The following is a 25353-nucleotide window of genomic DNA, read 5'->3' as shown; positions in this document are numbered from 1 at the left end:
TGGGTGGGTGTGTATAGGGGAGAGATGATTATGCATCCGAGTATGCAGTAGGCATGTTGCTAGTGCTGCAAACAGTACTTTCTTGGATAAACAACAAACAGCACATCCGTTGGTTTTTCTACCAGCCAAACTGAAATTTCACCAGCATTAGGCCGGGTGGCTGGTGTTAATTTAGAGCCCTGAGGGTGGGTAAAAGCAGACAATATGGTTGAGAAACAAAGCTGGAGTGGAGGTGTTCTAGAGATCTAGCTCATTCGCCTAATATACAAGGATATATTACCTACATACAATATACGGTACAAGGTTATAGTAAAACCTTGGCTTCCTTCTGCCAAACATAACGAAGCAATAATTACGTATTGATGACGTTAACAAGGCATTTTGCAATCCAAAATCTACAACAGTTGTATTAAACCCAAACAACGTCCTACAGTTAGGGAGGCCGGACGTCCGTCTTAAGGGCGGAGTGCCCATCTTTTCAGTGCCTTGTCGGGCGTAAGGCACAGCATTAAGACAGAAATGCATAAAAATGCATGAAATTGCATCTAAGAAACGCACATTTTCTTGGGGGAAGACCCCCAAATCCCCCAATCCTTATATATGTCCTCCTTTTACCTGTCATGGAGATGGTCATCCTACCTACAGTACACCTGATATCAGACCAGGCCTGCTACAAACATTTTGGTGAAGAGAAGAGAAAGCCTTGGGATTTTATTAATAGGTTCACAGCTATTTCACAACTGTCAGTGAACTATGTTAGTTGGGTTTAGTAGGAAATACTCACATGTGGACTAAATAGTGTATTGAAGTGCACCTGATGTCCTATTAAACAATTTTGGACAGAGCCAACAGTAGGTTTACGCAGTGACAACCTTAGTAGTGTTCAAAAAGTCATAAAGGTGTAATAGAAAGAACTTAACTGAGCCTCGAGGATGTTGTGTTAATAGCAAGAATGAAAAAACACTCTTTATTTGTTATAACATACATCTCTGTTGGGGTAAAAGGGAAACATGAGGACAATGGGGGAATACAATTTCCATGTAATACTGAGGAATGTAGAATACATGATCTACGCTGATTGGCTGGAAAAAAGGAGAACATACGAGAAGAGAAACAAACAAAAAAAAACCTACAAACAAACAGTAAGGAGTAGCTCAGCTGGGAGGAACCTCTCTCCCAAACACACTGAACTGTCAGTCTGAGCATTTAGGCAGCAGTTCTGGAAGAAGAGAACACCTCAATAGTCCACCAGTGTTTCAGTGAGTCTTAGCCAACTCTCTTGTGCAGTCTCTGGCTGTCATTTGCTCGCTTTCCTAAAGTGACACAGTCACGATCACAAGCATCCTCCTCCTCATCATCCTCCACCCTGGTCACGGAGTAAGGGAGTCGCTGTCGTCCGAGACCCGTGGCGGCTCCTCGGGTTCGGGAAGGGCGGCCAGCGTCGTGTCGGGCTGCACGTCCTCCTCGTCAGACGCCACCACAGGAGTGTCCCCCAGGCTGGTCTCGTCATCCTCCTCCTCCTCATCGGGGCCCTCCGTCTCCAGGCTGGCCGACTCGCTGCGGGCCGAGGAGGTGGAGGCGGTGGTGGTGGAGGCCGGGGCCGTGGTGGAGGTGGGGGTGGAGGTGGAGGAGGGGAGGCCGTGGGCCAGCTCCGCACGACTGGGCACCTTCAGGGATATCTCAGCACCCGCCGAGGAGGAGGACAAGGAGTCCTGGTCTGGACCTCCTGCAAGAGGAGAGGAAGAGAGATAAGAGGAGAGGGAGAGAGATACATATGGTGTGACAAAGGAGAGGAGGAAGGTGAGGACAGATTAAGAGAAGAAAGGCAAAAGGAAAGCGTAGAAAGAAATGGAGAGGAGAGGTGAGTGAGGGGGAGGGAGAGCGAGAGAGAGAGAGCGAGAGAGAGAGAGAGCGAGCGAGAGAGAGAGAGCGAGCGAGAGAGAGCGAGAGAGAGAGCGTGAGATCACAGTGTGGAAGAGGGAAACAGGGTCGTAACAGAAGAGAAGGGAGGATGGATACAAGACAGAGGGCTGGTGGTGCTCATAGAGGAAGGTGGAGGAAATTGTGTAGGAGGAGAAATGGGATATGAGACGAGAGAAGGTGTGTGTGTGTGTGTGTGTGTGTGTGTGTGAGAGTGTGAGTGTGAGTGTGAGTGTGAGTGTGAGTGTGAGTGTGAGAGAGAGAGAGAGAGAGAGAGAGAGAGAGAGAGAGAGAGAGAGAGAGAGAGAAGCGGTGCATGAGTGCGTGAAGATGAGAAGAGGACAGACTAAATGAACAAGAGCAATGAAGATGAAAACAGGTCAACTGAAGAACCTGCTTAGCAATGGGTAACATAATCTACAATACCTCATACCAATACAATACAATACAATACAATACAATACAACGCAACATGCATAACATAATGCCTCACTGTGAGTGAGAGCGTGAGAGAGAGAGAGAGAGAGAGAGAGAGAGAGAGAGAGAGAGAGAGAGAGAGAGAGAGAGAGAGAGAGAGAGAGAGAGAGAGAGAGAGAGAGAGAGAGAGAGATTCATTTCACATATATCACAGTGTGATATTGCATTAGAAGGGCAATCATGCCTGATTACATTTCTGACCACATTACACTTGTTGCATGAATTATTCTGAGTTGAGCGATGTGGAAACCACAAGTGGTGGATGTGGCAATTGATTACAAGGGGTAATGTTCTGTGAAGTTTTTATTATAACGGTAAGAAACCCGATGGAAGTGTAGCTGGAAAAGCTCTATAAAGGGCTTTTTTGCTCCAAGAGAAAGGCCATCTTGATGAAAATAATACCTTCCATTATAAAGCTACTTGTTACAAAATTCTAGTTATTATAATCGTCTTTTAACAAGATCACTTACAATGTCACTTGATTAAAATTTAACCATTTAATTTATCATGTAATGATCACTTTAATGTTGTGTGACTGGCCTAAAAACACTGCAGGACTTGAAAGCAATCTGGGGACATTTGAGCTGGTGGCCTCACTGTAGTCTATACAATCTACAATGAAATGAGATGAATTGAAATTGCATGAAATAAATGTGCTTCAAGTATTCACAATCATGTGTCTGCTATGTAGAACCTGTGTTAGCTGAAAATGCCCCCCCCTCCACACCCCCCCACCCATGTTAAAATGGCGGTGCTCACAGCCTTGCAATGTCACGTGAAAAGTGTAAATAAAATGGGAATAATGCCAAAACGCTTCACCTCACCGCGTTCTACATCAAGAGACATGTAGGATGCTACAAGTACTGTATCCATCCAATTTTTCTATCTCTTCAACAGTGCCTCCTCCGCTTTTCCCCCCATGTCACTATGGCGGAATGATAACATTCAAGCGAAAATAATTTCCCGGATATCCGACTTAGTGAATAAGAAGCAAACGAGAAAGCGGGAAAAACCTGTAACCCTCCCTGAGAGCCTGCCGCTCCCCTGTAGGAGCCGTGGTAATAACCAGCTAACAAATGCATTCAGATGTCCCCAGCTGAATACCATTAAGTGGGCACTTTAGCATCTGCTACCCAGCCAAAACAGACATCCTTCTGGCCCCGACTCGCCTCAGATGTACTGTACACTACGTGCTCAGGGAGCATGTCATGATGTACCGATAATGCATTCAACGGCTGATGCCTTCCATATTAAAGCTCCGCTATAAATCGCCCTCTTTAGCAGACATCCGATTTGTTTCTAAGTAGACAGGCAGCCTTTGAAGTTTGCAGACGGTGCAAGCTGACTGTCAAACAGCCTTAACTAGAAAGGCACGTCGCCACAATGTCAAGGGACATTAGAAACTTTGTTATGTCAATCTGACTGGACTGAGTGGACATGGTGTGAATGTGTGTGTTTGGGTGGGCAGGGGAGACAGATCAGGCTCACAGGACACTCGTGTGTGTGTGTGTGTGTGTGTGTGTGTGTGTGTGTGTGTGTGTGTGTGTGTGTGTGTGTGTGTGTGTGTGTGTGTGTGTGTGTGTGTGTGTGTGTGTGTGTGTGTGTGTGTGTGTGTGTGTGTGTGTGTGTGTGTGTATAATGTACAGTACGTACATGCAGTGTGTGTGTGTGCGTGTGCCTGTCGCAGAGAGTCCACGTACCCGAGACGGGCGAGGCGGCGCTGTTGTCCTCTCCGCTTGAGTTGAGGAAGACGTCCAGGGCCTCGTGGTCAGACACGTCGGTCAGGTCCATCTGCTCCAGCATGTCCACATTCACCTCCATGGACGACATGCTGCCTATTGCCTCTGTGGATACAGTAACAGGACACAACACAGACACATCAGTACAGACATTAAAACACATTGGTATCCCTGTCACAGTCACCGCCATGGACAACATGCTGTGAACACACACCGCAATGCAGACACATCAGTAGACACATAGTTAGCGCAACACATCAGGCACAATACATCCCCATCATTCACATTTGTTCACCACCATTCTGCCGATTAGCTCTGTGGATAACACAGTACAGAGTTTGCTGTCCTTTTAACACGCACACCAAGTTAATTATTTTACAATAGAAGTTGAGCGCACCCATAACTACTACCACAGTACAGTACATACACATCAGTAGAGACATTAAGTGCTAGACACAACACACAGTATAGATGCATCAGTCTGTGACAGTATGTTCACCACCATGGATGACATGCTTCTTACTACAGGCCTGACAGTAGAAGAAAATCTTGAGCCTGAACCATTAACACTTTATGATGTAAGAAAAACTAATGGCTACATTTTATTCTTGCAAACAAACTCCATCAATCTTGAAATCAGACGCCGAGTCTGAATAGTATCAGCCTTGCTATTGGCTGCGATAATAGTGGCTTTCATTACTAATAATTGAAATGTTTGTTCCTTCAACAATACAGCATTTATGTTCTCTATTTACAGCACACTTCCCCACTGGTAATGTCTCACATGACACAGCATGCTAGTCAGTCTGGGGCATAATAGTTTGCATACTGCACTTCTACAGAAGATGGAACTAAAGAAAGTTTGTTTTATCTGTCATATATTAAAAATAACTAGAATAAATAAGACAAGAATCAAAAGGGACAGAATAATATTAAGACAAGAATATTAACGTAAAGATAAAGCAATGTAACATTTTCAATTTGAGATATTCAGTGAATTATGCTTTATGATTTTCAAAACGTTTACCACGTTTTTTTGGGTTCAGACGTCAGGTGGTACAACCACAGCTGATGCCTATAGTAATTAGTAATTAATGCACTGCAATGAATATTCTTCTTAGATAACCCACTGAAAAAAAAACATTATAATCCATACCGTAGTGGCCTTAGCTGTGGTTGCACCAACCACATGCACTAAAACATCATTGACCCACGTACAAAACAATACATAGACAACTGTGAATCAAAAAAAGAACAGAATAACAGTTTCAGACACACTCAGACGCAACAAAAACAAAATTGAACAGGAGGAACTCCAGTATCATTGAAATGTTGAGAAAAATCATTTTACACCATACCTCAAGAATAGTTAGCAGCAGGCCAGTGCAGCCAAAGAGAACAGAGAAAAAGAAAGTGAGGGAGACAAAGAGAGAGAGAGAGAAAGAGAGCGAGTCAGTGAGTTGAAAAGTCATCAGTGTTAGTAGCAGAGAGGAGGAATGGGGCTCTAATGGGGCCACGCCTGCTAGGCAGTACACAGCACAGCACATACAGGGGGCATTCCAATATGCGGACTCCCGTCTTCCCTTGCTCACTTGCCTCCTCGTGGCCTCGTGATGACATCACCAACATCATCATTGTATTTCAATATCTCCCAAAAGCTCAATTCTATTGTAACCTTCTCATTTGCAAACGGGATGGTGAATGAAGAATAGTCCCCCAAAAAATGTTGTGGCAGGGAAACTTTATTGTTTTCACCACGGAGGCCACAAACACAGATCAGGAGGGAGGGAGTCTGCATATTGGAATCCACCCATAGCTGTGGATCCAATATTAATGACCAGGGAGACTTCGCTGAGTGAGGGAGGAACATCTTCAGCAATGTCTACAGGGACTCCCTTAAGACAACACTTTAAAGATCAATATAGTGAATGAATGCATGCAGGAAGGACGATTGGGAAAACTATTCTCTCAGAGGTAGGGGTGTACTTGTCTGTTTTACAGCTTGTTTTCCCCACCGACATTGGAAAGACGGTGGAAGGTAATTTATTCACATTTTACTCTGCTGTGCTAGCTGCTGTTGTATTCTCCAACATCTCGTCTATACACCCACACACACACAGAATATTTTCTAGCATTATGCATGCCTGTTGTTGCCACAAACAGAAATGTCCACTGACACTAGCACTACTCCCACACCTGTACTCTTCTGGAGGACATCTGCACATCATTTACAAAACAAACACATACACAGCCCGAATCTGGTCCCATACTCTAGGAAAAATGATTGTCTTACATAGAATGGAATACTAGAAGGCACATTTTGCCAGTCTTTGCTTATGAAGAATGAAGAATTTGATGTAATCCAGGACTATACGTTAAAAAATGGAGAAATTTAGAGCAACAGGTCGGTTGGAAGGAAGTACTGAGATTGAAGGAGATTAAAAAATGTAGTCTTAATTGAAGTGTTCTACTACTCTCTTGTAAAATCAGACCACAAAAGACCACGTTGCCACTCTCTTATAAGATACAACATGCTGTACTAATCCTACCGATAACCTGCATGACTTCAAGGCAAGCATGCCATCACCAGGCAGATAAACACATACGGCGGCAGCAGTGGGTTAAGGTGTGAATCTTAAAGACGTGTGAACAGACTGCTACCCAGTGTGTCTGCTCTTGCTTCTCCTTTTCTACAATTATTTTAGACTCTTACAACTGTTGATGTCTCCCACTGCAAACGCTGAGCAGTGCCTACCCGTCCTATAGTGAATCTTAAAATGATGTTCCCACTCTTCATGCATTCCAAGACTATGCAGAAAAACACACAGCAATAGCAATAGACCTAGTATAGGTTATTAAAGACTGAATTGTGACTACATAGGCGAGAATAGGCAGAAATGTGCCTCACGTCTCCTCTGTTTAAGTCTCTTTTGTCTGCTTTTATAATAAGATTACCACTCTTCAGGTATTCCAAGACCTGCTGTAGATATAGAGAGGCTGAAGTGGTAATAAAATAGCTGCGAACAGAGACAATACGTCTGGCTTCACCTCTCCTCTGCTAAAGTCTCTTGGTTCTTCTAAAATGAAGTTATCTTTGTCTCTGTACTGTTCATGCATTCAAGGACTATGCATAAAAAATAATACCATCAGCAATAGATCTGATTAGTATGTCAAGACACTGTAATATCAATAGATGTGAAAGGAGTGTGTGTGGTCCCACAGTGTGTCTGGTTCCACCTCTCCTCCACTCTCATTTCCATTAAAATGATGTTACTCTCAGCAATAGTGGGAGGACCATGCACAACAAACACACATCAATAGAACTGATTCAGGTATGAAGAAGAGGCTGGAGTGTGCACATAAATAGGTATGAAAACACTTAAGTCTCTCATTTCCACTTTTGAAATCGAGAGGAGACACCATACATGTTACCACTCTTCATGCATTTCTGGACTATGCAAAAAAGGATAACAAGGCTAAGGTGTCAATGCTGAAAATATGAATGGACAGACATAGCGCTATAGGCAGCTAGCATGTGGTGCGTGTGCGTGTGCGTGTGCGTGTGCGTGTGCGTGTGCGTGTGCGCTCACCTCGGCGGTCGGCGATCTGCAGGTAGCCGGTGGACAGGTAGTGCTCCATGTCCTGCTGGAAGGCCTCCTCAAAGAACTTCTGACGCTCCTTCAGCTTGGCCTGCTGGGCATGCTCCATCTCTAGCACCTTCTGGGCATGCTCCGAGTCCAGCTCCGCTACACGGCAGAACAGGGGAGGGGGAAGAGGAGGAGGAGGAGGAGGAGGAGGAGGAGGAGAGAGGAGGAGAGAGGAGGAAGAGGAGGAAGATGGGGAGGAGGAGGGAGAGGAGGAGGAAGAAGTGTGAGAAGAGAGAGTGTGGGAGAGATTAAGAATCACAGAGAGGGAGGGAGGCAGACAGAGAGAGAGAGAGAGAGAGAGAGAGAGAGAGAGAGAGAGAGAGAGAGAGAGAGAGAGAGAGAGAGAGAGAGAGAGATATGAACAATTACAGAGAGGCAGACAGAGAGAGTGAGAAAGAGAGAGAGAGAGAAAGAGAGTGAGAGAGAGAGAGAGAGAGAGAGAGAGAGAGAGAGAGAGAGAGATGGAGCGAGCGATAGAGATGGAGAAAAGAAACAGAAGGAGAAAGATGAGCGTAACAGAAAAGAGTCGAAAAGAGAAATGGAGTGATATAGAAAGAGAGAAGAGCAGAGAGACACATGGGAAGGGGGAGGGAAAAGCAGAACATTTGAATGAGAAAATAAGTTCAGCGGGTTCCTGTTACTATTTGCAGTGTGGTCTTTCAGCCTGACCTCTATTTGGGCACTTCTGACATTCTGAATGCTAATGAACCCTGAACATATACAGTGCAAAGAATGGGATATTCACGGCTTGAGAGCATGATAAACAGTAGCACCTTCATTTTGAATATGAAACTTCATACGGCATACTACAATGAAATACACCAAATGAAATACACCATACGCCAACAAACAATACAAAAGCTTTCCAAGCAAATGAGTTCAGGAATGTCTGCGAAATTGCTGAAGTGTGCATGACCAAGGGAGACGGGCAGGGCACCAGCTATTGTTTGAGACGTTCCTGCCTGTCTCCAAGGGAAGACACACACACACACACACACACACACAGAAACACACACACACACACACACACACACACACACACACACACACAGAAACACACACGAGCACACACCTCCAACAGGATGTAGATGTGACCTATGCCGCCAGTTACACATTACCCAGCTTCGTTAGTTGAGTTGGCCACTAAAGTTTGCTCCAGGCCCCCTGCAGAGACCCTCCAACATTAAAACTCTGCATACTCACCACTACCATCACGCATCCACTTGCTTTTTTAACCACATCAGACATTTAATCAGAGACGTAGTAGAAGAACTACAGCGGATGTAATTACAACTAGTAGGATGACATTACAGTGCAAGGTTACAACTAGCGTATGTAACGTCACGCTACTAGTGTTGTAATTACATCCATAATGTTACTTCTACTTGGTACACCTCTATAATCCATATCAGTAACACCTCAGTTTACCTCAACACCTCAGCAGTTACACCAAAGACACCAGCACAACAAAACTAAAAGCAGTCACGATCCTCTCTCCTCTAAAGCCATGAAATGATGGTGTGTCTTCACAGAGTACGGTTTATCATGTATGCCAAGGCGGCACCTGGTAGGATGGTGTGGCAAGTAATTACGGCACTTACTTTAAGCTGCCACAAAAGGTGAGTGCTCAATTCGCTCCGGCACAAGAAAACAGTGCACCTTCTGTCGCCACAGTCGTTCCTGCTGCCACCACGCGTGTTTGTGTGTGTCTGAGATGGATCAGATAGCTCGCTCGCTTTTTCCTGCAGTCGGCAGATGACAATGGAAGCAGCGAGCGCTGTGTGTGTGTGTGTGTGTGCGTGTGTGTGTGTGTGTGTGTGTGTGTGTGTGTGTGTGTGTGTGTGTGTGTGTGTGTCTGCTATCTCTCTGACAGGAAGACACACAAACACACACACTACTTTCAGGCTGTAAGCCTCAGGAAGTGTATTTGGTGCTAAGAATGGCATGACCCGTGAGGGTTCGGTGGTGTAGGGCTGTGTCAGTGCCTGTTTTCCGTGTGTGCGTGCGTTGGTGTATGTGTGCGTGTATACACAGTGTGCAAGGAGCCCGGTCTCGCGGAAAATCAACTGTATGCTTCGTGGTGCCACTACGATATAGCCTCGTTTTTCGTGGTTGGGCAACGCGCGCTGTTGTCGAGAGTGGGTGAGAGAGAGGGCGAGAGAGAGCGAGTGAGAGAGAGAGACCACCCGAGCAGCGTGGGGAGGGGAGCGCTGTCGTTGTGTCAGCTTCATGCCATCTCTCCCTTCCTCCAACATTGTCCCTAACCTTAACCCTAAACCTAACCCTAACCTTAACCCTAAACTTAACCCTAAATCACTTGTTTGAAATGTTTGATTACCGTCGTTTCCAGTTAGCCTTCACTCACGCTTGATTGTTGACGTCCGTCCGCATTATTCTTCCCCCCAGAACCAAACTACCCCAATTGTCAATTCCCCCTTTCGTCACCCAACCACGAGAAACGAGGCTATTCGTAACGGCACCACGAGTTGATTTTTTTTCTGTTTTTCTCGTAAAGACTTCACAAATGGCCGAGATACGGTTGGTGCAAGTGTGTGCATGAGCTGAGTGAGTGAGTGAGTGAGTGAGTGAGTGAGTGAGTGAGTGAGTGAGTGAGTGAGTGAGTGAGTGAGTGAGTGAGTGAGTGAGTGAGTGAGTGGGTGAGTGAGTGAGTGGGTGAGTGAGTGAGTGAGTGAGAGTGAGAGAGTGTGTGAGAGTGAGAGTGTAAAATGTTAGGTTGGTAGAAATGTTAGGTAGGTGGTCTCTGTGGCCAGCCTTAGTTGTGAACCACTGCACAAGAAGAAACACCCCTTGGTGAGAAACATGGAGTGGAATCTATTTAGCACATTCTGTCTGACAGACACCTGGTCAGACTGGAAAATGATTACAATAAAAAAGCCATCATACTGTGGACTAACAACACCACACAGGCATTGGATAGTTGGCTCAGTGACTTCTTAGAACACTTCAAAAACTCACAACTCTGGCACGGTACAGAAACGAGCAAAATCATCAAGGCAAGACCATAAGGATGGAACTTGTCAAATGTGAAGAGAATGCTTCAGGTGTCAATCATAGGCACTGAAGGCCGTATCCACGGTGACACGTCTAAGCAACACGCCATCCGTGTGAGAGAGCAGACAGAGCCTGGCCCCGTGCGAAACGTGTGAACAGCAAAGAAGAGTGTGAAACCACAAGAGGAGGGAAAGTGATAAGAATGAGTGCTGCTCACAGAGCTGTGAGATTATAGAAAGCCATTACTGGTGGCCCTCAGTGGCACTCGATACCGGAGGCTTAACCAAATATACTGTAAATCTTCCAGGTTTGGTGGAGTCGAGTCATCGAGCCATTTTTTGTCAGAGATTAAGGACCCAAATCGAGAGGTTAAGATGTATGCACATTTTATCTCCAATACGAGTTGCAAGCTAGATACTTAGATTTGTTGGCCTATGTTTTGGGCTTTTCTTGCCTCCAATGGGCAGGACAGCTTTAAGATGAGACAGGAAAGAAATGGGACAGAGCAATATGGGGGGTGGGTCAGGAAACGACCTTGGGCTGGATTCCAACCCTGGTCCCTGGTGCAACAGTGTGGTGCCTTAGCCGTTTGAGCTACGTCCAAGGCCCAGATATTTTGACATTTGCTTTATCCACACTTAAAGGATTTATCCGGAGTTGGAACAAGTTTGCCTGATTTTTGCATGTTTGGGATGAAATACAGTCACTCTAGAGCAAAATCAAGGCAAAAGGATGCGTTTTGAGAAAGTTTGATAATATCACGTTAGCCTCGTTAGCCATATCAGCTATGCAATATGAAAGATGCGGGCATCGTTTTTCGCGGTTACACACATTTCAAAAACACAACATTTTAAAGTCTTGCACAGCTCAAAACAACGTCACACTTACCTCGTAATATGTTGAGGGTATCCACACATAAACCAAAGTGTCCAAAGTCCTTCATGTATTCTTGAAAGGTCTGCAGAATGTGTTTTGTGAAGCTACTACCTTGAGAATATCTAAATTACGGTCAAGACAACTATTTGACACTAAAGCCCACCAAGTAGATTGCCGAGTGCGTCGCACCATCAGCTATGATTATTTCCATAGCGAGTAACCACAGCTGATGGTGCGATGCACTCGGCAATCTACTTGGTGGGCTTTAGTGTCAAATAGTTGTCTTGACCGTAATTTAGATATTCTCAAGGTAGTAGCTTCACAAAACACATTCTGCAGACCTTTCAAGAATACATGAAGGACTTTGGACACTTTGGTTTATGTGTGGATACCCTCAACATATTACGAGGTAAGTGTGACGTTGTTTTGAGCTGTGCAAGACTTTAAAATGTTGTGTTTTTGAAATGTGTGTAACCGCCGAAAAACGATGCCCGCATCTTTCATATTGCATAGCTGATATGGCTAACGAGGCTAACGTGATATTATCAAACTTTCTCAAAACGCATCCTTTTGCCTTGATTTTGCTCTAGAGTGACTGTATTTCATCCCAAACATGCAAAAATCAGGCAAACTTGTTCCAACTCCGGATAAATCCTTTATTAAAACATGCCTTACATATCTGTACTGTACCCACAATTCAAACTCGCCCACACAAGTCAGGTTCTACTCCAATCAGGCTCCATCAGTGGTCAGCACAATTACTCCAAACACCATCTACTACACCAGGGGTACTCAATTAAAAGTCCCCGAGAGCCAGTTTTTCAAAATTCCTCCCAATAAAGGGCCGGGCCGGGCCGACACGACCCCCCCCCCCCAAAAAATAAATAAATAAAATAAAATAAAAAATAAATAAATAAATAAAATAAAACATGATAAGTCCTTTGTAAGCACAATACACACGCACTCACACCCACAGCAGATATTTAGTTTCTAGTGACAGGATGGGAGAACATTTCTCTCATAAAGGGCCTGCATTGTGGGGTGAGGTGCCTGCCTTGCTCTCATTGCCACCCACCCTTCAGTATTTTTTTTTAAATGACATAAGATTATCTGTTAGCCTATATTTGCAGACTACGTTCATAAAGATTTATTTCTTAGTGAGAAAACCAATAAGCCTGAAGACTTTTCAAACACATGTTGCTTATTATGACTTTGTTTATGCAGCTCTCACATGCATAATGAGAATCAGAAGCAATAATGGACCCAACAAAGAGGACACATAGATAGGAGAACACCAGGTTTTGTCAACAAGAAAATGGCACATTTGATGCCATGTTGATTAAATGCAAAAGCCAATAATAAATTGTCAAGTTGCTCATAACTTTGTTTGCAGTCTTATGAGGGTCTTTGCATTCCAAACGAACTATTTGGGGACTGTTTAAAAGTGTGAAAAGTTTATTAAGCAATTCGTTTTTAATAGGCTACCAATAGTTAGCTGCCAGCAGAGTTCAAACACAGTTTGCCTTCATTTGTGTTAGCAACTAGCTACAGCTACTGCTAAACCAATTCGAAGTCCTAACACACTGTTTGCAATCAAATGTGGACCATTACTTTCAAAAACGATGCATAGAGAACTTTGTGAATAATTTATTTACAGGCTCTGATACAGTCTTTCCCTTGTAGTCTACCTCACAACCGCTAATGCTAGCGTCGTAGGTGCTTGTGTCCGCAGCCTGCAGTGACTGACACAAAGAGGGAGAAACTGCCTGAGGGGGCGGGGCACGGCACGCTTCTTCCCAAGTATGTTCAACTGCAGTGTGCAGGGCGGGGGGCAGGTCTGGATCACATCTCCCTCCTGGGGGGCAGGTCTGGATCACATCTCCCTCCTCCCCCCTGAGCACATCGAGTGCCTCCCCCTTGTCATTCAGCGGCAGCGCTAAGCTTCTACATGGGAAGAAAAATAGCTCTGGAAGTCACTGCACCGTGCAGAGCAGAGACGCAGAGTTTTCACAAATAAAATCACTCTCTCTACTCCACTAATGTATAATGGTTTGGTGAGTGTAGGAAACACGAGCGGGGAGCTTTGAACCGCACGATGAACAGCACGTGACCCTGTTTAGTAGGCCTATAGGCCTAATTTATTAATCCCGAGGGAAATTAATATAAGCTATTATTATTATTATTAGCTCTAATATAAGCTACATGTAGTAGCCTATTTGTTAACGCATGGGTCTAATTTGAATTAATATTAAATGTCTCTTCTTAGTATCTTAGTTTGAAGACCAGATATTTGGTGCCAGTTTCTAAAATTCGAAAGATGGGTAGGCTACTACAAGAAAACTAAAGTAGGCAGTAAAACGCCTGTGCAGTGGCGAATTAGGCTACTCCGTGTGTGATCCGCTGGAAATTAAACATAGGCCTACCCATCACTGAAAAGCATGAGCACATTCTTCAAAGTCCCAAAGCCTGGATGCTGTCGCCACAATCTCTTTAGGATTGGGGACTGGGCTCTGAGCAGGCCATTGCAGTAGCCTTTAGTAGGCCTATCCTTCGTGCATCTGCCCCGCTTCCAAACTGACACTCTGACACATTTAGCATTAACCTTTTGTTTTTAACCGTCTATCAGCGCTTAACATTATCATGAAATCAATGGAACCTAAAGCAGTTGCAGAGACCGTTTCAATCTTCTCCTTTACTATGAAAGAGAAAGTAAGGTCAAGGACAAATTATTCTATGTAAATGGAAATAAACACTCATGCAATTGGAACGTGGAAAATGAAAATTAAATATATTTAGTAGGCTAAATATATTTAATTAGCACTCCAAACGGCGAGACATGCTGTGTGCATAGAATACAGTGTAGCCAACTACGCATTCACTATTGATGAATGATTCTATGCCCAGTGTTTAGTAAATGTAGGCCTATTTACTTAACACTCCAAACGACGAGACACGATACAATCTCCCTAGAATACAGGGTAACGCATTCGCTATTGATGGATGATTCTATGTCCAGTGTTTAGTAGGTCTAAATATATTTGCTTAACACTTCAAACGACGAGACACGATAACAAGCTGTGTGCATAGAATAAGCCTAGGCCTACTACATTCGCCAGATAATTTGGGTCCATTTCTCAAATATGGTGCGCTATTATGATTGACGAATGATTCTATGTCCAGTGTTTAGTAAATATATTTACTTAACCAACGACGAGACATAGGCCTAATACAAACCACTTCACACCGCAATTAGCCTACATAGGCATTATTATTGTCCAAAGCAGCTATAAGAGTCATCAATGTATGCTGGTGTGCTACACTTGGGCATGAATGATTCTATGCCCAGTGTTTAGTAAATACATTTATTTAGCACTCCAAACGAAGAGACACGATACAAGCTGTGTGCATAGAATAGTGTAGGCCTATGCATTCGCCGGAGAAGACATTTGGCGCAAATTCTCAAATAGGGTGACGTAGGGATGGTGTGGGACTGTACAGACTACTATAATAGGAAAAATAGGAGGGGCGAGATCCAAAATGGGAGGGGCAGGATCTCAGAAATCCAGACCTGCCCACTTCTGCAAACTGCAGTTGGATGCTACTCCTTCTTCATTGCGTCTGTGGCGCGATTTCAAAATAAGAGCCGACAGCGCGATCGGACCAAAAAAAAAAAAAATTTTTTTTTTTTTTTTTAATTTTTCAAAATTATTCGAGAGCCAAAAATAGATGCACCGCGAGCCACAAATGGCTCGCGAGCTGCTATTTGAGTATGGGGGTGCTACACCATCAAGGCCACCAAGCTCCACATCCATTGGGACTGTATATGTCTGCTTTGAGCAATCATGCTGACTACCGAGTCTGGTCGGACATGGGTGATGCTCAGGAGCAAAGGAAAAGGACAATGAGACAGAGAGAGAGAGACAGAGAGAGAGAGAGAGACAGAGAGAGAGAGAGAGAGAGAGAGAGAGAGATGTTCAAAAGTCAAAAGCTGTTCAAAAGGGTGTCTGGGTGGTTGAATGGCTGGATAAAGCAATGCCCCCAAGGCCTGAAATGCTGAGGTTTCCTGGACAATATTATCTGAACTTGACTCTCCAATTCAACAACCCCCATGTGATATGCTGACGTCTGGACCAGAATGTATTGCCTTAAGCCAGTCACTCAGCCGGTGAAAAAAATGTATCTTTTTAAAAGTGGCTCCTCACAAATTGGAAAGGAGAAAGAGGCAGGACAGAGAGAGAGAGAGAGAGAGAGAGAGAGAGAGAGAGAGAGAGAGAGAGAGAGAGAGAGAGAGAGAGAGAGAGAGAGAGAGAGAGAGAGAGAGAGAGAGTAGTAGTATTCCAACCGTTTTTACAGTTGGTTCTCTACTTGTTGCATAAGTAGGGCAACAAACTCTTCACTCATCATTGAATACAAAAAATGTCTAGTTTTCTTGACAGGGGAGAAGTCGAGAGAAAGAAAGAGAGAGAGAGAGAAAGAGAGAGAGAGAGAGAGAGAGAGAGAGAGAGAGAGAGAAAGAGAGAGAGAGAGAGAGAGAGAGAAGAAAAGGATTGAGTTTTAAAAAAAGACAGGAAAGCAGGGGGAAAAAGGCAAAGCTAATCCTGGTGTGTGAAGAGGCATCCTCCTCCTCCCTCTCCTCATGCCACTGACTGATGTGCTGCCCAGATCACCCGGAGCTCTGACAGCTTCAGGCGCTTTTGGAGGTCAAATGAGAGCTCTCCGAGCCCTCTTCCGCTTCCCAACAAAGCAGGCACATGTGTCTCAGTGGACTATGTGGACACATCAAAGCACAGACCACACAGGCTTTCAAAAAAACACCATATTAATACGGTCTCCCTAGCTGTCACAATACCCCAACATCAGAGGCGGTGAAAAGGCAGAAGCTAGAAAATCTTTGCCAACATCTGAACTGCTTCACCACACAGGAGAATCAATGTGATAGCTGGTTCTTTCTAACATTTCTAAACCTTCCATCATTTTCTTTGCTTTTCTCCACACACTCTACGCCAGATAAGACGGGGCCTCTTCAGGTAAAGGCAAAGAAGGTCTTAAGAATGGTCTTTGATGAAATTGACTAAGTTATGCATTGATGAATGGTCTTTGATGAAATTGACAACACACGTGAGAGTGGGCCAACCATCCTCTAGCATGGACATCCCCCCCTTACCACCTAAATACCACTACTGTCCTCTCCTACAACTCCTAACACCTTCACTACAACATCCACACCCCCGCCACCTCCCACACCTTGTCAGTCACTCGGCTGCTCTTTGCCTCAATCCCCCACACTTGTCTGGCTGATATTTCACGCCACATACACACCTCTCCTCACCCACAGCCTGGCATCACTAAGCGAAGCAGGAGGTTACCACGCACGCACGCACGGCTGGACTGGGACAGAAAAACAACCCAGGCATTTTCTTTGGCATAGACAGTGGTTCAAACAACCCCCTGCTTTCCTTCGATACTATCATTAGCAATTGTTTTCACTGTCTTCATTAAAGATAGACCAATAGGCCGGCCCATATAAGTTGAGTTTCCCAGTTTCTAAAGGAAAATAAAAAAAGCAAACAAACAAAACAAAACAAAAACACAGCGTTGGCCCCTGAAGACTGTCTGCTCACCGGGAAAATGCCCTGTATGCCCCATTACCAGTCCAGCCCTGCACGCACGCACACACGCACAGCTTCTGCAGATGGATAACACTGGGGGGGAGGGGGGGGATGAGTCTTGGTTGTGGTGAGAGTGGAAGGGCGGGGATGGATGGGTGGGTTGTGACTATGACGAGGGTGTTTGTGTGCTTACATGACAACAGGAAGCTGCTGTGTTAAGCAAGCGCTCAACTTCCTGCCAGGCCCAGTGACCATGACGATGGGTTTCACAGCCAGCCACATACTTTTACTTTTCAGAGCAGCTGCTGCCTCCCATGCTGCGTCTTCCCTCAACAGCACCGACAATATTTTCACTAACAGTGCTACCATATGTTTTTTTTATCTTTCATTTAAAAACAATTAAAATGTCTGGGAAAAATACCACATCAACTGCCCTACTTTTGAAAAGATTATTTACCACTGCTAACACAATACGTGGAATTGCCACTGTGTGTGTGTGTGTGTGTGTGTGTGTGTGTGTGTGTGTGTGTGTGTGTGTGTGTGTGTGTGTGTGTGTGGGGTAGGCACGCTACTGTAACTGTAAAACAACACAAGCACGTGATGACATAACAATAGCGTTGACATTCCCCAATATGATGCCGGTGCTAGAGGCTACGAGGAATCCCGCTCACGCTCGTTGGGCCTCTCACGTCACGACCCATATCCCTTTCCCTAAGCCCTATCCCTAGACAACACGACACCCTAGGCCTACCCCTGCACCCAAACCATATTACATGGCATTAAGGAGCCCAACCACAGTCCACACGCTGACACAATCCCATCTCCACACACACCCTCCCATGTGTGTGCTCTCGCCCCATTAAAAGGAGATACTGTGCAGGGCAGTGAGGCATGCAGAATGACCCCTGGGCCATCTTTCCTCTTCCTCCTCCCCCATACCCTACATGCACATGCACATGCACATGCACCCCCCACCCCGCACCGCAACGCACACCCCAACTCCCATCACATGTTGGGAGGCAAAGCACACACACACATCATGAAGGCGGGTGGAAGGAAGGGAAGAGGAGGTGCGGAGGGGAGTGGAATGGAGTGGAGGAGAAGAGAGGGTGAGGAGGAGGTATTGAGGCCATCGCTAACACAGGATTTCATTCGGGCCAGAACACAGGAGATATACAGAGAGAGATAGACATGGGGGGAGGTAAGGAAACAGGGTGGATGAGAGAGAGAGAGAGAGAGAGAGAGAGAGAGAGAGAGAGAGAGAGAGAGAGAGAGAGAGAGAGAGAGAGAGAGAGAGAGAGAGAGAGAGAGAGAGATCAGACAGAGAGTGAGACAGAGAGAGACAGAGAGAGAGACAGAGAGAGAGAGAGAGAGAGAGAGAATGTGAATGTGTTCGTGAGTAAAGAAGAGAGTATTTTTGTGTGCATGTATGAAGGAGAGGTATAGGGAGAATACCTATGATGGAGAGACAGAGAGAGAGAGAGAGAGAGAGAGACATCAGAGAGACAGAGACAGATTCATATGAAAGAGTGAGAGAGTATGGTACATGAGAGAGATTTCAGCAGCTGTATTGGTCCTATTCATCAGGGCTTTAGTGACATGGCGGTGGCTAAATGTGCAGTTGAGAGGCGAGATGAGATGAAAGCCTTCTGATGGATCCCATTTCACTGTGACCCGGCCCCTTCTCTTACTCTTACTCTCCTTTAACCAAATCACCCCGTCAGTCTCACAGACACACACCCTGATCTTTCCTCTATACTTACAGAGTCCCCCCCCAAAAAGGAAAAGAGGGTGATGTCAAACAGGACGGTTAGATAAACAGTGCTTTAGGCAGATGAGTGGCACGAGAGTGGTGTGTGCGCTATCTAGGAGTACCAGGACACCGGCAGCAAATGGATAAATGTGGCGTGGCTCCTGTGTTTTCACTGAAGCGTCTCTTATGGAGCGGCTCATGTTTTGTAAACAGGCTACTGAAAGGGAAACTACCGGTATGTCTAGGTATGGACGGCTGGAGTAAAGAAAAACAAAAAAGAATGAAAGAGACTGAAAGGTAGGGAGAAAAAAAACATGGCTAGTACATCACACAGCTGGCCCGCGTGAATTGGTCACAAAGCCAACATTCCATTATGTTGGCCGTTCTAAGTGTGTGTGTGTGTGCGCGGTGCGTGCGTGTGAGTGAGTGAGTGAGTGAGTGAGTGAGTGAGTGAGTGAGTGAGTGAGTGAGTGAGTGAGTGAGTGAGTGAGTGAGTGAGTGAGTGAGTGAGTGAGTGAGTGAGTGAGTGAGTGAGTGAGTGAGTGAGTGAGTGAGTGAGTGAGTGAGTGAGTGAGTGAGTGAGTGAGTGAGTGAGTGAGTGAGTGAGTGAGTGAGAGTGAGTGAGTGAGAGAGAGAGAGTGTGTGAGTGAGTGAGTGAGAGAGAGTGAGAGAGTGAGTGAGTGTGTGTGTGTGTGCGTGAGTGAGTAAATGAGAGTGGGAGAGTGAAAGAGAGCCAACGAGAGAGAGAGAGAGATGCATACGGATGGGAGTGAGAGATGGGGAACAAGAGAAAAAGAGCAAGCACAAATAGGAGAGATGGAAAGAGTCTGTGTATCAGAGCTAAACCACTGAAATAAATGTGCCCAATAATCCCCCATACACAACTTGCCAAAAGGCGCTAATAGGAATGTTTTTCTTTGTCGGTGGAGAGACATTGCTGCATCTAAATCCAAATCACTCCCACTATGTGCCTGGGGAGAAGGACATCATTAACTCCTGATACAGTGACAAGACTACGATGACTCCAGTAGGATTCTGTAGTGCAAGTGCATTTACACATCAAAAAAACATCAGAATCAGAGGCAGTCAGTGTTTTTTTCTTAAAGGCATCCCCCCTACAGCCTGAGGACTTAAGCAAAGGTAATATCGACCCTACGGTGGCCTAACAGTAGGACACTAGGCCACTATACCGGCGACCCAGGTTCAATTCCAGCCCGGGTCCTTTGCCGACCCTTCCCCGTTTCTCTCTCTCACTCGCTTGTCCCATCACACAAATAAAGGCAAAAAGCACACAAAAAACATTTGAAAATAGGTGATATCTACAACCATCTTAAACGCACAACCAGCATTTTCCCAAAATATTGCAAAATCTTTTGTTGCAAATTATTCATGAATCATCGGGTAATCATGTTAAGTAATTGTGACCTCAATAGTGATGACTACATGGTAACCGTGATGATTATTGTAGTGTGTAATAATAATCACACAGCCCTACTTTCCAGCATGCTTTACATAAGCAGCCAGCCCACCTTCAGGCATCCACTCTTGCGAGATTAACATTTTTCAGACCACCTGCGTGCGAGCGACAAAAACAAACTACACCATCTGGGGGCTTTTCAAGACGTCCAACTCGGCAATTAACCCTCCGTTCAAGTTGGGAGCTTGGACAGCAAAGAAAAAAAAGTGGACTACTTTTCTCCCACACCTGGCTAATTACTGAAAGAGCCCTTCGTCATCCAGCTCCTCTTCCTCTTCCTCCCCCAAGCCTATCACCTAAAGCCGCTTCTCTTTACAATGGGAGCTCATTTCAGGGATAAATGATCTGCGGCTGAACTCCAAATCCGCTTTCCTTCATCTAGCTCCTACAGCAAAAGACACCACTGTAGTATATGCTTCCTTCCAGTCATCCATCCACCTCTCCGTCTCCCCACTTCCACCCTTCCACCCTTAACACCACCACCCTCCAGCATCCCCTCTCCCCTCCCTCCAGTCACTGCACCCGTTTCCTCTAAGCTGTGAGGCAAAGGTCAATCACATGTTAATGAGCGCTATAATAAGCTCCTTGAAGGCATTTATGGCTACCTTTTGACTTTCATGGCGACCACCACATTAAACAAAATGAATGCTAAATAACACACCATAACATAGTCGCTTGACATATATTTTTTTCACCCTACCAGAATCTGGGTAGACCAAGCGACAAGGCTGTGGTGTGTGGTGACTCATTACAACAGCATTGACGGCGGCTGTCTGGTGTGTGGGTGGATGGATGGATGGATGGATGGATGGAAGGATGGATATAGAAGAAGGGAAAGAGCGAGAGTCTGCCATCAGACTGCAGGAATTTGCATGCCTTTTGAAACCGGCTACTCACAATTCAGCGACACTGGCCAGCGCTGTCACCTCCTAAATGCAATATGCATTAGCCTTTACGACAGGCCACACTCAGGCAGATTTACTACTGTACAGCAGGGCACATATCACTGGCTTGCTGAGGGTGGGGAAGGACCCTGGCTATGATGAGACCCAAGAGTCACTACGCTCAATATTACTAACTGAAAAATAGGCGGAAACCTACAGGGAACAACTTCAGGGATTGTATTCTCGCAAGTAAATTTTGATGAAACTATTCGTGACATATTGGTTGATAAACGCAACCAGTAGGCTAATCAGTCCTGACAATATGCACAATATGCTAAGTCTCCCACAAGCACTTTAGATTAGCCAGCAGACAAGAGTGAGAAAGAAACCGGAACCAAAACAGAGCACATTACAATCACAGCAATGACATTAATAACATTCTATCCCTAGTCATTCAACGTGAAAACTAAACATAACTACATTTAGAGAGAAAGAAAATGGTATGAAAAGACAGTAACATTCCTATTGTGGCAATGATTCACAATACACCATCACGAATACTAGAACTTGTAGAGTTCACATACCCACAGGTAAGAAAATGAAGAAACTAGTGCCAAATGACAGCACATTACCATCAGGCAATGACTAAAGATCACACTATAAGGCTTGCTATACAACATGCAGACTTACACCCATAGGCAGAGAGAGTGTGAGTGAGAGAGAGAGCGAGTGAGAGAGAGAGCCAGAGAGAGCGGAGGGGAGAACTGGTGCCAAAAGAGTAAATTACAATCGTGACAGTAATATCAAACCACACAGTAGTTATCCAACATGCACAGCCCACATACTTGCACACATAGAGAGAGATAGATAGAGAGAGCAGAAGAGGAGGAGAGAAGACAACGAGAGAGAGAGAGAGAGAGAGAGAGAGAGAGAGAGAGAGAGAGAGAGAGAGAGAGAGAGAGAGAGAGAGAGAGAGAGAGAGAGAGAGAGAGAGACCGGTGTTTAAAGAGTAAATTACAATCGTGACAATATTATCAACAAAACAATAGTTATCTGACATGCAGAGCTCACATACCCATACAGAGAGAGAGAGAGAGAGAGAGAGAGAGAGAGAGAGAGAGAGTGATAGAGAGAGTGATAGATAGAGAGAGAGAGAGAGAGAAAGAGAGAGAGAGCGATAGAGCGATAGAGAGAGCGATAGAGAGAGAGAGAAGGCAAAGCGGAGGTGAAGACATACAGGAGGTGCTCTTGCTGCTGTCCGAGGCTCCAGGAGCGGACATCTCCTCCGGGGGGAGCAGGAAGTGGACCGGCGGTGATGGTGACGAAGAGGGACGCAGGCAGGCAGCGAGGTAGTTGTGTGTGTGTGTGTGTGTGTGTGTGTGTGTGTATAGAGTCGCTTGTGTGGATGGCGTGGATAAAGGGGATGGGGATGGGAGTGGGTGGGATAAGGTTGTGGCCAGGAGTACTCTGTTAAACATGCATGTCTAGCCCACAGCCAAAATAGCCACCTGCTAAACAACTACTCCCTCCCCTCCTCCTCCTCCACGACCCACCTCCTCCGCTGCCCCCCCTGCACACCTTCCACCACTGACACAGACGCCACAAAGTCAGTCCACACACGCATGAGCACCGCACGCCCCACACACGGCTCTCTCCTTCCCCCGTCTTCTCTTCCCTTCCCTGGCTGGTCCTCACTGTTGCTGGGGGATGGGGGAAGACGCAAGGAGGAGACGGGGATGGAGAGAGAGATGGATGGATGGAGAGAGAGAGGATGAATGAGACAGAGAGAGATGGAGACAGAGGAGATGCTGACAGCTGCAGCAGAATGGGGAGAGACAGAGGGCTAGTGAAGGATACAGAGAGGAACACTGCTGCCTGCCTGCCTGCCTTCGTACTGAGGAGCAGAGTGGTTGGAAAGATGCAGCTGTAGCATGTTGTGTGTGTGTGTGTGTGTGTGTGTGTGTGTGTGTGTATACGAGACAGGGGAGGGAGGAGGAAGAGAGAGAGAGAGAGAAAGCGAGAGAGCGAGAGCGAGAGCGAGAGAGAGAGAGAGAGAGAGAGAGAGAGCGAGAGAGAGGGAGAGAGAGAGAGAGAGAGAGAGAGAGAGAGAGAGAGAGAGAGAGAGAGAGAGAGAGAAAGAGGCGGGAACGTACCACTCACGGTTGTCAGTGGGGGAGGGCAGGGCTTAGGAGGAGAGTGAGATGGAAATGAGCATATTGCTGGCATCTTGCAGGGAGATCACTTGTAGGTGTGTGTGTGCGTGTGCGCCTATGGTCAAGGTGATACCCTACACGCATGCAACAGGAAAGTTTGCTTCTCTGAGTAGGAGTGGTGTGCATTGGCACTGCCCTCACGATTCGATTCGATTACGATTCGGTAGGTAGCGATTCAATTCGATTCGATTAAATTCTGCAATGCATTGCAATGCATTACATTTCAACTGAAAGCAAAGCAAATGTTTCATCAGTCATGATAAGGCAATACTAGTAGTCAGATACTGCGCAACAATTTATTGGCTGTTTTCTGTATCAGTCTTGCAGTTTTCAATGCTTTGGAGTTGTTTTATTTAATTTAACATTCATTTGCTCCTGAAATATCAACTGAAGTAATTGAAACTTAAAAAAATTGCTGCATCGATTCTGAAACTTGCCGCATTGAATTGAATTGCCCATGCCCCGCATTGCATTGCATCGCCGAATCGATTATTGTTGAATGTTGACACCACTACTGAGTAGCATGTTCATTAGTGTGCTACTACTATATAGCGCGCCACGCCAATTCACTACTTGACATCAAAACAAATACAAAAAATAATACCCATGGATGCGCTTATAACAGCTAACTTTAAAGGTGCACTGAGTAACATTTTTAGCAGTTTGTTTCCAGAATTAATGCTGCCCATTCACAAATGTTACCCTTTTAAGAAATACCTACCACCACCATCAAATTAAAGGTATTCGTTATGGCTGGGAAAATTACACTTTTCATACATGAAAAGGGGAATTTTCTCCATGGTCTGTCATTTTGAATTTCCAGAAATATACATTTTTAGTTGCAAAACGTACTGTACTAAACACTAAATATTGGTTTATTACTTCGTAAATATTCGTGAAAACACCAAATTTGGTCACAGTTATCACAGTTGCAATACCCAGTTCTAGCCATCATCCTGCACAGTGCACCTTTAAACTCCATTTTGTGCACTTCAGAACTTCTTTTCTAGCAAAAGGCCCCCTTTCAATACTTTAAGTGGGCTGATCCAGTACTGTAATAGAGTTGTGATCTTGGAACTTGGCTTCCCACACATGAAATAAAAAAATAAACAATAAAATAATAATAAATAAAACAAACATAAAGCACCCTGCAGGCTCTTTGCTAAGCCGCCCACACTGATGATAGCACTAAGGCCATAATCACACGCTCCCATCACCATGGCACCCGAAACACACTCACAAATTTGGGCGAATTCAAGTCACATGGTAAATAAAGGAGGCAGCTGTGAGGCTCACAACCATGAGTGTGCTTGAAATCTGCCTTCCGCCTTCTCAAGCCGATATACGGTACGCATACTACATGTCCGTACACAAGCATGCACGCATGCACACACGCGCACACACACACACCTGTCAATGATCAAAATCTAATGTAGACCAAGAACGAACAACATCTAAATTGTTAAGTTACGATGAAAAACCTGCACTTCAGGCACTTAAGTAAACAAATGTATGAAAAGACACTGCAAATAAAAATATTTTAAAAGATGTACTGAAAAGACACACACTTAAGCGGTAATGGAAGCCATTCTGCGCATTCTTCTGGATTCTCTCCTTGGCGCTGAAAGCTTTAAGATCTCGGGCAACAGCTCAGGTTGGCAGAGGCCCTGTGTGTGTGTGTGTGTGTGTGTGTGTGTGTGTGTGTGTGTGTGTGTGTGTGTGTGTGTGTGTGTGTGTGTGTGTGTG

General features: G+C 45.2%; 1 protein-coding gene across 1 annotated transcript in view; it reads right to left on the bottom strand.

Moving 5' to 3' along the window:
* Positions 1 to 935: 935 nt before the first annotated feature.
* dtnbp1a (dystrobrevin binding protein 1a) overlaps positions 936 to 25353 on the bottom strand; it is a 40425-nt gene continuing 16007 nt past the window's right edge. Inside the window, exons 8-10 of the mRNA XM_063199428.1 lie at positions 7727 to 7882; positions 4098 to 4241; positions 936 to 1726 (exon numbers count right to left, since the gene is read on the bottom strand). Of these exons, the coding sequence (XP_063055498.1) occupies positions 1371 to 1726; positions 4098 to 4241; positions 7727 to 7882 (656 nt within the window). The 3' untranslated portion in view covers positions 936 to 1370. The remainder of the gene's footprint in view (positions 1727 to 4097; positions 4242 to 7726; positions 7883 to 25353) is intronic.

This window comes from Engraulis encrasicolus, chromosome 5 (genome assembly GCF_034702125.1).
Source record: "Engraulis encrasicolus isolate BLACKSEA-1 chromosome 5, IST_EnEncr_1.0, whole genome shotgun sequence".
Taxonomy (NCBI): Eukaryota; Metazoa; Chordata; class Actinopteri; order Clupeiformes; family Engraulidae; genus Engraulis; species Engraulis encrasicolus.
This window is presented reverse-complemented; position numbering and strand designations above follow the sequence as displayed.